The 12,489-nt window shown below is 44.5% G+C and overlaps 1 protein-coding gene across 1 annotated transcript in view; it reads right to left on the bottom strand.

The window, feature by feature from the left end:
• LOC126536592 (uncharacterized) overlaps positions 1–12,489 on the bottom strand; it is a 29,635-nt gene that overhangs the window by 9,343 nt on the left and 7,803 nt on the right. The window contains exons 9-10 of the mRNA XM_050183623.2: positions 10,927–11,084; positions 7,958–8,224 (exon numbers count right to left, since the gene is read on the bottom strand). Coding sequence (XP_050039580.1) covers positions 7,958–8,224; positions 10,927–11,084 — 425 coding nt within the window. The remainder of the gene's footprint in view (positions 1–7,957; positions 8,225–10,926; positions 11,085–12,489) is intronic.

The following is a 12,489-nucleotide window of genomic DNA, read 5'->3' as shown; positions in this document are numbered from 1 at the left end:
AATGCAAAAACACCCGTGTGCTTAGATTTAGGTGCACGTTAAAGAACCCCAGGTGGTCAAAATTTCCGGAGTCCTCCACTACGGCGTGCCTCATAATCAGAAAGTGGTAAAACCCCAAATATTATTATTATTATCTTCTACCTCTTCTCTTGATCTCTTCTGTGTGTTTCTTCTTTCTCTTTCACGAGCGTTACACGAGCCTTCCATCTGTTGTCAACCCTCGTGGGTTGATATGACCACGTTGTTCCCAGATGTTGTCATGATAACATCTTGCAATCCACTGTAGCACAGTTTTTAAAATGCCTTGCCGGTGGGCGCTCTTCACAACCTTGTAAGGTCCTGTAAAAGGAGTCTTTGATCCTTTCAGACCCCTTCAAACAAGCATGTTATCTCCCACTTGTATGTCTGGAGATTTGACTGAATGTCGGCAGTCATAACTTTTTTCACGGTGGTCTTGTACCTTGCACTTTGATCCTCAGACCTTTTTTATTTTTTTTTGTTGTTGCAGCACCAACAGATTCATAGTTCCCAACAGGTGGTCGGTAGGAAGCCGTTCCGATTTGCCATGGTACGTGAAGTACGGTGTGCACCCCAAGCCAACCGCATATGAGTGATTGTGGTGGTTCACACACGCTTCAAGAGCACACTTCCAACCACCTGGGAGCGCGATGAACTGTCTCACATCTTGTATCGTTCTCTCAGTGAGTCCATTTGCTTTCGAATGACATGGTGCAGCAAAACAAAGCTCTGTGTTCCTCTCGTCAGCCCAACGTTTCAAGTGATCACTTTTAAAAGCTGGACCATTGTCGGCGATGAGTACTTTGGCGTGTTTGAACATATCTCGATTAAGCAGTGATACAACGCTGGTGGAATCTTCTTTTCCGGGCCTGCATGCCACCAGAGGATGCTTGTGGTGTCAGTGAGTACTATCGTGCCCACATGTGCTTCGCGAATTTTCCTGCTTTTTGGTAGAAAATTGTTTGTGCGACCGATTTCCACGATTATCACAGATTTGTGAAGTGGTCCCGCATCGACTGAAGCTACCCACAGCCGTGAGTGACCGGAACGTATTATTTTACAAGCCCAAAAGTGTCTTCGTTCGTGCAAGCTCGCTAAGACCAAAGCCGCCACGTAGGTGGCCACTGGAACGCCAGAGTGTGCGGCGAACGCGCGCTCGATGGCTCTTGCAAATCAAGCCCCGACGCAACTGCGCGTCCCGGACCCTCGCATGTGATGGACACGCATTGCCAGGACCTTGACAACATGGATTTTCAAAACTCTGCTGCTCACAACCTCACGACACCAAGAAGACTTAGCGACCAGAACGCTGGGACAGAGAGCCTAAGTCAAACAGATGGGGATTGGCAGATGGTCCTCATGCTCCGGCAGAAAAAAAGCTATGCGAAAGAGAAGAAGACCAAAGCACTGGAATATTCGGAGACCTTGAACAATCAACAAGTTCCCGTTGGTCAAGCAACCGGACTAAACACAAACCAGCATACAGGTGGCCCCCCCCTCCCCCCCTGCCGAAGGACGATTTTAAGATTGCGGTACGACCACATCAAGGGCTAGCGGTCAAGAACCTGACTAGTCCACTACTGGTGGACGCCGTAATTGCTGCATGCAGCGGGCAAATATCAGGTGAGCAATTTCTGCTCAGAATCAAGCCGGGCTCAAACATCTTTATCGTGTCCGCACTGCACCAGACAGTAGCAGACTGCGTTAGACGTATTACAATGCTAAACATCAACGGCTGGCCTCACTCGGTCAACGACTACGTAGCGACAAGTGACGGGACAACCAAGGGTGTCATTCACGGCTTGGACCCGCACACGACGTCTGAAGCACTAAAAGCGAATCTACGCATACGCACACAAGGGGTTGAAATTCTCCAAGCACACATGTTTCATAACATTAAAACGGCTGTTATCACCTTTTTTTGAGGGATTACGCCGCAGTACATCTACTACAACGGCGGAGAACTTGCCTGCTGCCCCTGCAAAATCACCACTCAGGTGTGCAAAGTGTGTCACCAAATAGGTCACTGATCGGACGCCTGTCCCCAGCCGGACACTCCAGTATGTCGTACATGTGGACGAGACCCTGTAGCCGGACACAAGTGCGCTCCCAAGTGTGCAGCCTGTGGGGAGGGTCACATGACAGGAGACCGCAGTTGTAAGAAACGTCTCAAATCCCAAAGCAAAAGAATGCCAAGGACTGGCGTTCAACGGACTACCTGGAAAGACAGCTCAACGAAGCCACCTCAACGCCTACGTTGGTTCAGTTCCTATGATGGAGAATCCGCATCGGATCCCTCGCCAGAGGTATCAGGCACTCGCCGTTGGTCCTGATCCAGATCGCGGACACGAAAGAACTCCAATGCCAAAAACCCACCTCAATCCGAATCACCAAAGTCGCCTAAATCTGGGGCTCCCGGCACTGTGACCAAGCAAGCGGCACAAAATAACAAGGTAAGCTGGGAACGAGTCATTTCTCCTACTGCTCCTGTAACAGAAAATCCCGAATACCAGAAGATCATTAACGAAAACAAGCTCCTCCGCGAGAGCTTGGCAGAAATTAAGCTATAGTTGGCCTCCCTCAAAGCAGGTCGCTGCACCGAACCGAACAAAACAGCACATACTAAAGCAGCAGGCACGCCTCTCAAGGTTATAACGATGCCGAATTCTATGGAGGTCACATTCCAACAAATTGTGCATCAATTACAAACTATGCAAAATTTTCAGCAGCAGATGTACGCAGAATTTCCAAGCCTAAAAACTTACGTCGATGGATCCGTGTCCAGTGTAAAGAGCGCAGTTCGTAAGCGGGCCAGCACTAGCCCCAGTGCTCAATCTAACCGCCGTCCGCGACCCATACCGACCTCGGACAGCGAAAGCACTATTCATGGCAAGTAGAATGCGAGCACATCATGAATATCTCAAAATTGGGCAATGGAACTGCCACACCTTCCACAAACGGGCGGCTGCTCTAACAGCAATACATTAACATGGCACCAGTCAAACCTTATGTCATTTGTTTGCAAGAGATCAGTAACAAGCCGGTCAGATTGACTGGCTACTACACGATATCCCACCCAGACTACCCTAAGGTCGCGACGATGGTGCTCAAGGACATAGCAACCAGTATAGATTATCTGGTGACTAGCAGCACCAACTACCAAATTGTAACAATACTACCGCAGAAGCGTAACAAGGAAAAAACCATAATCACGAACGTGTATAGCCCACCTAAAGAATGGAGGGTCGATTTTGAGGCCCTCATTCGGTACATCAAGTGCCACTCCGGCACCCAGGATCGACTACTGCTTCTTGGTGACTTCAATGCCCCTCACACCAGCTGGGTTTACCGAATAGGCACCCCCAAAGGCCGGGAGCTCGAGCGAGCGGCCGAAGCATATGACCTCCAACTCATCATTCTCCCTCAAAACCCAATGAGATTAGGTAACAACGTCAGTGCGGACATCTTTCCAGATCTTACATTTACAAATAATGTCGACGATTATTCTGGACCAATCTAGGAGAGAATCTAGGCAGTGACCATTTCATCATCAGCATGTCGGTAGGCTCCCCGAAAATTCGGCGACCCTGTGGCCATGTGGTAATCACGAACTGGGTAAATTATCACAAAATCCCCAGGCCGGAGATATCGCCTGAGAACGCTGAAGAGTAGGCAACGCACATATGAGACGCTCATAAAGCAACATCTAAGCGGCTAGCGCTCACAGCGGAAACACCGGTAGTTGACAACCATCTGCGACATATGTGGGAAGCCAGAAGGGGGCTAACTAAGTGATGGAAAAACAGCGACTTAATCGCAAACTGCGCCACAGAATTGCTGAAATATCCAAGCGGGCAAACGCTTACGCACAGCAGTTAGAGGTAGCAAGTTGGGCGAGTCTTTGTGACTCACTTCGCAAAACGTTACACACCTCCAAGACATGGGCGATACTTCGCAGCATAATAGAACCAGGAAAAACCAAAATGGCCAATAACCGCACCCTTCAAAAACTTGCCGGAGAATTTTCAGTAACAGATCAGGCCCTCCTCACTAAACTTAAAGAGAAGTACATAGGAGCAGTAATCACTCCCCCATGCACTTTGCCATACCAAGGGCAAGAAAACGCAGTGCTGGACGCCTCGATGACTAAGGCAGAACTCTTTGCAGCAGCGCAAGCTGCAAAGAGAAATACTGCTCCAGGACCAGATCAGCTCACAAATGCTACGATCTGGAACACGAGCGATGAGCACCTAGAACAGCTTACTCGGTATTTTAATGAACAGATATGGGAGGGCGTAGTTCCACAACAGTGGAAGGAGGCCAAAATCATGCTTATTCCGAAAGCAGGAAAACCTCATGATCTACAAGATCTCAGACTGATATCACTAACCTCCTGTCTTGGCAAATTATTTGAGAAGGTGATCCATACACGTCTCACATCTTACGTTGAAGACCGCAACCTATTTCCCACAAACATATTCGGCTTTCGCCAATATTTGTCGACACAGAATGTTTTCCTGCTACTCTGCGAAGAAGTTCTTTGCAACACCACGGTTGGTGCAGAACATCTCGTCCTAGCTCTTGATTTGAAAAGTGCATTCGACACTATTTCACATGAACTTATCTTAGCTGAGCTAAATGACATCGGTTGTGGACAAAGAATCTATGATTACGCCGGCTCTTTCCTGACCTCTCGCATTGCGACAATAGGCATCGGCACTAAGCACTCAGACCCTTTTTCCATGCCCAATAGAGGTACACCGCAAGGGGGCAATACTCTCCCCCCTTCTTTTCAATATCGGCATGAGACACTTAGCCAAAACACTTGACGTCATACCAGGGTTAGGGTACACATTATATGCAGACGCTATTAGCCTATGGGCAACCAGCGGCTCTTAAGGACAAAAAGAACAAATTCTGCAAGAAGCAGCAACTGCTTTTGAAACGTTCGCTCGCAGCAGCGGAATGAGCTGCGCTCCCGATGAATCGGAATTTATAAGGGTCCGAGGTTGAGGCCGTCAAACTCACGGGCCAGTCAACCTCTTTCGTGGAGACAGCCAGATAAGGGAGGCCCAGAAAATGCGAGTCCTCAGACTGTGGCTGCAAAGCAACAAACGAGTAGACCACACCATTAAAACCCTTAGGACTACGGTGAAACAGATCTCCCGTATGATTCGTAGAGTAACCTATCACCGAAAAGGTTTCAAGGAAACAGAGACGATCCGGCTCGTTCATGCTTTTGTGCTAAGTCGTCTCACTCCCTTTCCAGGACCCCACGAAAACAGAACTAAAAGCAATAGATGCGTTGTTTAGAACGTCATACAAAGCGGCTCTCGGCCTACCACAGGGAACCTCTACTGAACGCCTGCTGGCCCTCGGGATTCACAATAACTACGAGGAGCTACGGGCAGCAATGCTCATATCTCAACGGGAGAGGCTTAGCTTAACCTCCTCTGGCAGAAAATTACTTTGCCACGTAGGTTACTCTACTCGTCCACAATATGCGGGAGAAGAACTCAAATCTCTGCCTAAAGTCCTTCATGAAAGGATCATAGTAGCCCCAATCCCTAACAACATGAGTCCAAAATACCACCGGGGTCGTAGAAGTGCTCGAGCTCGAAAGTTAATGCAGCAGTTCGGCGGAAATCTGGTTACAGTCTACACAGATGTCGCTCGATGTGGTGCTTACAAGTACGCCCTCGCAGTAGTGACTTGTGCCACGGCTCGAGTTGCATCTGAGAATACCGCAGAAGCTTCAGCTATCGCGCTAGCTATTAAAACTAGGGACACTCTGGGACAATCGTCAATAACTCTTACAGATTCCCAAGTCGCATGTAGACTCTTCCTCACCGTGAGGCTACCACACAGCACAGAACATCTCGTCATCTATTAGGATCCAACCTAACCCAGAAACGCATGATCATCTGGTGCCAGGGTCACGCAGGACTCGAGGGCAATGAGACAGAGGATGGTGTAGCTCGTGCTTTTATCAACCGAGCGACCAACCACTCTGACGAAAACCCCTTCTTGCCACGAGACATCCTTGAGCACCAACAGCGCGAGCGAAGAAAGTACAGTCCACCACACCCTGACCTATCCAGGCGGCACTCTTATGACTGGTGCCGAATACAGACGCACACATTTCCAAACCTTTATTTGAAACATGCCATTCACCCAACGCTGTACAGCGCTCACTGTCCATGGTGCGGAGGCTGGCCAACTCTCACCCACATTACGTGGCATTGCCAGAACAGGCCACCCAAAATTAATCCACCAAAAATAGCCGGCAAACATTCCGGAAGGGAGCAGTGGGAGACTTTGCTCGTCAGCGAGGATCGGGAGATGCAACTAGCGCTCCTCGACCAGGCACGGCGGACCGCTCAAGCCAGTAGGGCCCTGGACTACGGGCTCCACCCACTCGCTTTCTGCACTTTTTTTTTTAATAAACGTTTTGATATATATGCCACCATGCGTGTGCACTTATCAATGGCCAGTAGAAAAGCTTGCATAGTTTGTACTCCCTCCCCTTTTTTTCTGAGCTCTGCGAAATCAAGGTGTATGGTCTCAAATGGCTTTTCTGAGTGTTTTCGAATAACCACAGCACTTCCACAGGGTCTGAACTTTGCTTTACAGAGCTGGCATTGATGGCACATCTTTATATATTCTGAAATATCTGTTTCATCGTACTCCAGTGAAATCTCTGTTTAATCTTCCAGTAGGTCCTCCAAAAACCATCATGACCACCGGATTCCAGATAATCATGACACAGTCTTAAAATTTTTTCCACACTTGTTTTAGGCACACGCAGCCTACCATTTTTGAGAATCTCTTCCATGCCATCCCACATCCTGTCGGCTGCACCAAAATATAACATTCCATTTAATTGGACATAATAAATCTGGCTGCCTCTTCTACGTCTTCTCTTGGTCTTTTCTGTGTGCTTCTTCCTTCCCTTTCACAAGCGTTACAATTATTAAGTGCTGTTTAGGAATAAGAAGTTTGTTCACACACACAGAGATCGTTTCATGCATCTTCTATGCCTACAGGGATTAAATTTATCGCACTCTTGCTCTATTTTCATGTTTGACTGTGCACAATTGACATTTTCAAGTATTCAAAAACTATTTGATAAACATTAATATTTACAAATAGTGACTATTAGATTTGAAGATAAAGTCAAATAGGACACAATACAATTTGTTATTTGGAACTTTCGAATATTCACACACCCCTACCGATTTACACCTTCTGGTGTGAGAGCACCCTTGAATGTGAGCTAGTCTTGTCAATATATGTGGTACAGTAGCCTGTATATCAAATGTGGACATGTAATAACTATTCATGCTCTATGAATGTCTTCTTTCCAGCTGTTTTAGACACATTCCTCCACCCTTAGGGAAGTCATAAAAGTCTGAACTGAAAGCCTTCTTTGACTGTGCTGAATTGAACAGCTTTAAAATACTGGACTAACATACTAGGAAACAAATTTTTGAGATCAATTTTAATTAGCCAAAATTTTGAATCACACAAGCTTGAATTATTGCAAGTCTACAACTGCAGTAACGCTTTCATGAATAAAGTCGCTAGTGCTCATGCCTCAGTAATGGCTAGTGGTGACAGCCCTAAGGTCGGCAGGCCTGGCCGTGAACCTGGCTGCTGCACTTGCCAACTGAGATTTTTAGAACATTTTGCATAACAATATGTCCTTCAAAAGCTATTCCAAGGCATTTTTTCAGAAGACAAGTTTGAACTAAAATCATCTTGCTGCTGCCACAGTTCCCAAAACCAACGCGTTTGTCGTCAGGAGTACAATCATTATCATTTGTTATACACAAGTACACTTCTTGTTATACCCTGCTCCTGTCTGCAGTCATGAAAGGCCACAAGGATAAACAAACAGTAAGTAAAAAACAAGCATTTAAGCTTTGGCACACCACACCTGTCTTCAGCAAGGAGTTCCTCGTAGCGAATGGCCAACTTTTCATCAATGCCCAGCAGATCCTGTGCATAGGGACCAGCACAAGCGCAACCGCCACGAGCTTGGATGCCATAGAGATCATTCAGCAAAGCACAGACAAAATTGTGGTGCAGGAAGAGGCCAGAGCCAGGGTGGCGAACCAAGAAGGACACAATGGGCAGGCGGCGAACATTCTGGTTCCCCAAGACCATCAGGTTTGGAACGTCCTGCCAAGCGCTCCACATCTTTCTGTGCCAGTATGAATGTACACAATTGCATTTCCTCCATTAGAAATTGCAGTGCATGCTCACAGATAGGAGTAACATTAAAGGCCAACTACAATGCAACTTCACTTTGGCTAAATTGGTTATAAATGAGCCGTAAATACTATTGAAACAATCTTGGCAGATCTGCATGGCTTGCGATTGGTTATTAGCAGCCTTCAAGTAGCACTCAAGCAGACAATGCGCGCATCTGTTGATTGGTGGCTATAACGCAAGTGCTAGCAAGTTGCCTCCAAGATATCTGAGTGCACCACAGGAAGCCACGGGCAACAGCTAATCTCAGAAGCCATACAGAGGAGCTTCACTTCCTAAGTCACTTCCGACGTGTGGTAATGGCAGCATTTTATCACTTTTGGTATCAAAAACATCTACTTTTGCAAGCCTTTCATGGTGCATCTACTCGTATCTCAAACATAAAATTTCACACGGAGGTTGCTCTATATATACACTAGTTGAAACAAGACTTTTTTACACTGCCCAGTATTTTGTTGCAGTTTGCCTTCAACGGACAGAAAGCTGGAAGTAAGGATTGGAAGGAAAGCATGGGTGAATGATTTTCCATTCAAGAAAACAGGGAAGAAATGGAGTTCCACAAGTCATGTGATGTGTAGAGCAGAACTGATAATCTAAGAGAATGGGTGTTAAGGAAAGGAAAACACAGTCAAGGGTGGCAGAGAATTAGGCGGTCTGATGAAGTAAAAGAATTCGCAGAGACAGGATGGAATCAACAACAGAGAGGTAACTTGAGATAGTTGGGAGCGTTCTGCTTCAGACATAGGTCAGGGCAATGGTGGTGATGATGAATGTGCAAGCAAACAGCTGTTGGCAAGCTATAAATAGGCAAGCAATTAAGGCACAATGAACTTGAAAGAACCAAATTGTCTATCGGACAAGGATGTATCCATAAATGAAAAAATAGCTCAATGGTGGAAACAACAAGTATCGGCAGTGGATTAAATGTCATTGCTTACATGCAGTAAGTTTTTACAGGCGTCATCACACATTCCAGCTATAACGAATGCTTGTGCAAAAGGCCTAAAAGCTCATACAAGCACCTCGATTAAAGATGAACATGACTCCACAATAGTGTTTGGCAAAGCAAAGGAGACATCATGATATCATATTTCTGTTGTACTGGCCAAAAGAAAATAAAGAATATTTGTTGCAACATTATCATCTCCTTTGGAATATTAAAGGAGGTCCAAAATTGAAACATGTTTAGGGTGATTGCTGTCAAAAATTTAAAAAAAATGTTACTGCACAATGCAGGCGCATGACTACAGCAACACAATCACATGAAGAGCATGTATAACAAGAAAGTACAAAAATTCACCTTAAACTGCACAAATGCTTGTGCTCAAGTGAGCACAATCATCAGACATGCAGTTCTGCGGACTCTCGGAATGTTTCACCTAAGAAATTTTTCTATGTACAGCTAAAGCAGTAATAAAAAATTTCAAAGTGAGTCAGTATCTAAATGCTGCAGCAACAAATGGTCTGCTTCACAAAGAAGCTAGAGGCAAAAAACAAAATAATCCTGAAGCTGCCTGGCCATGTCATACACAGCAGCCACCTTAGAGAAGTGCAAAAAAAGCAGAGGTGAGACATGCAGAATCATATCCTGCAGTTCGGAAAGGCAAAGCGCTTGACATGTTAAGATGGAGCATATTATCGACAAGAAGCAGAATCAATAAAGTCTGAAAACTCACTGATGTTTTAGTCACATGGCTGCTACTAGTACTGTACCTTAATTTGTGCTAAAATGCAAATAACATAGTTTCTTTTTTTTCTGCCGGCGATATCTGCAAAAGTTACACGTGAAGAAGGTGGTTCATGCACACAGTGAGCAGTCCGCACACCATAATACAGGAACTGAAGATGCATTCCATTTGTCTTCTATCTGCTTCAAACCAAAGATGTGTATTCACACTTCCACCCTAAGTTATATTTCAAATCTCAACAAGATGCTATATTTAGACATAGAATAAGGAAATAATAATATTTCAAAGTATGTTTATTTGCTTTTCATTGGTGCTAAAAGGTTAACAAAAGAAACCACACAAAAGAAGCTTTAAATTAATTAGAACTAAATAATAACTAAACTAAACAAATAAAAACTAAGCATGACTACAGTACAACTGAACTATGTCAGCGATATACGCATACTTGTAATTTTCAGCATTTGTTTTTTACAAGATTTAGTTCAGATTTAACACCTTAAAAACAAGACAAACTCTTTAGTGCACCTTCAATTTGTATTAAAATCTCAGTAAATTAGTGCTTTTTATTTCTGCTCCCATTGGAATGTGCCAGTACAGCTTAGAATCAAACTCATGACCTTGTGCACCCCAATAGAATAATGTAAACCACTGAGCCCCTGTGGTATAACATAGAGCATGATCATTCAGTGAATCAACATGTATCCTTGTATAGTTACTTAATGCGGCTATCTTTGAGCAGTCTAATGTTTGCTGTCAATGTCTGGCTGCACTGTGATAGATCCAAGAAGCTTTGCATCTAGTAGTTAGGAAAGCTGCAGACAAAGAAAGTAACATGCATATACCTAAAGCTAGCCACCCTAAGTGTCACATAGTGTGAGATCTCTGCTTAACACAGTATTTTTTGTAGCACCAGATAGAGTGCTGTGCATACAACCAGTTTACGCACCTGCACAGCTTTTCTTCTCTCGAAAGAAGAAACTCGTGGTCTACTGCTGCTTTTAACTGGAACACAAGACCACATCGGATAGCCCCAACAATTGATGGTGTCCCACCCTCTTCCCTCATTTCAATTTCTTGAAGATAGCGGTGGTCCTTTCTTGAAACCTAAAACAAATTGAGTAGGTGACATTATACACACTACATGCTCAGGTGTCCAGCCCCTGAGTTAATGACATCAGCAAGACCTTCAAAATGACATCAACATACCATTGTTTTTTGTGCTTAGTACTCAATAACCATTCATGCCTGCCAGAGGCGACAAGGATCAGAAGGATGAAAGGGCTTGATTTTAGCATAGTAATGACCACATAAAGCCAGCAGATGCTAAAGCAAAAAGTTATGAGAATAGGGAGAAAAGATTTTAGATGTGACATTCACCTGGGGCTTACTCAGGGCATAACGTAGTGAAATGAAAGCGGGAGAAGACACAACTTGCACCAGTACAAGCCAAACCCACAGCCTCCAAATGACACTTGCAATGATTCTATTCAGCGAGAGCTGTGACTGTTCCCCTTCCCTTCTCTCCTTTCCTTCCCCCTCCTTTTCCCCCCTTGGCACATTTACAACCTGAACATAGTTCAGGACAGCAGAAAGTTAGGTGGTGTGATGAGAATGGGAAATTCGCAGGCGCAATATGCGAGTCGGGTCTCCTCCTCACCACTGCTACTGTTGACGATAATGCTGATAACAATGGACCATAGCTTTGCAAATGTTAGCTATCACTGTTAAGAGGAGGCAGCAGCTCAATATGGCAAATCAGTTCTCTGGAATCCTGCAATGTGAAGGAAGGTTCATGAAAGGTAAAAACTGTCATCCACCAGAGCGCACCATGAAGTTTGTAGCTTCATTATAACCTCACGCAGATGATAAATCTCCCCTTTCATGACCTCAGTAGCTCCTATCTAAATACATGGCAATGTAAAAATCATTTTTCTCAGCATCCACTGGATTGATTTTTGTGATGTTTGTTGCATTTAAAAGAAAAAGTTAGAACCTACAGAGTGTGAGGAGTAGACATCTTATTTAGGTCATCAATTCTTTTTTTTTAATTGTAACAAATCCTAAAATCTGAAAAATCTAGGAATCAAATTTACAGCTTTGTAACTCTGCAAAAGCTACTGCCACATCTAAGACAGACAAAATGGATGTGTTATACATCACTCTGGAGTATACCATTTATTTGTGAGTATTATTTTTTTTCAAAACCCTTGTAAGCAATGTACCAATTTCAGGTAAACTATAAACTTATATCACATTTGTTCCCTTTAGACGCTCTAACAGATACAGTTTACAGAATGGCACTATCTGTTTTTGGTGCAGTTGCAGATTTGCAAACCTTGTACTTCATTCTATTTAACCTAACTGATTTCTTGGCAATTTTCGTAAAATATCTGAAGCATTAAATCAAAATGTTTCTTCCCACAGTCAGTAGAATTCACCTTTCTCTATCAAATGCACCAAATATAATTTAAATTGCTATGCTATGAATTGAATATGTTGGCCTTGAGGT

The sequence above is a fragment of the Dermacentor andersoni genome, chromosome 4 (genome assembly GCF_023375885.2).
Source record: "Dermacentor andersoni chromosome 4, qqDerAnde1_hic_scaffold, whole genome shotgun sequence".
NCBI lineage: Eukaryota > Metazoa > Arthropoda > Arachnida > Ixodida > Ixodidae > Dermacentor > Dermacentor andersoni.
The sequence above is the reverse complement of the archived record's forward strand: the minus strand, read 5'-3'. Positions and strand labels throughout refer to the sequence as shown.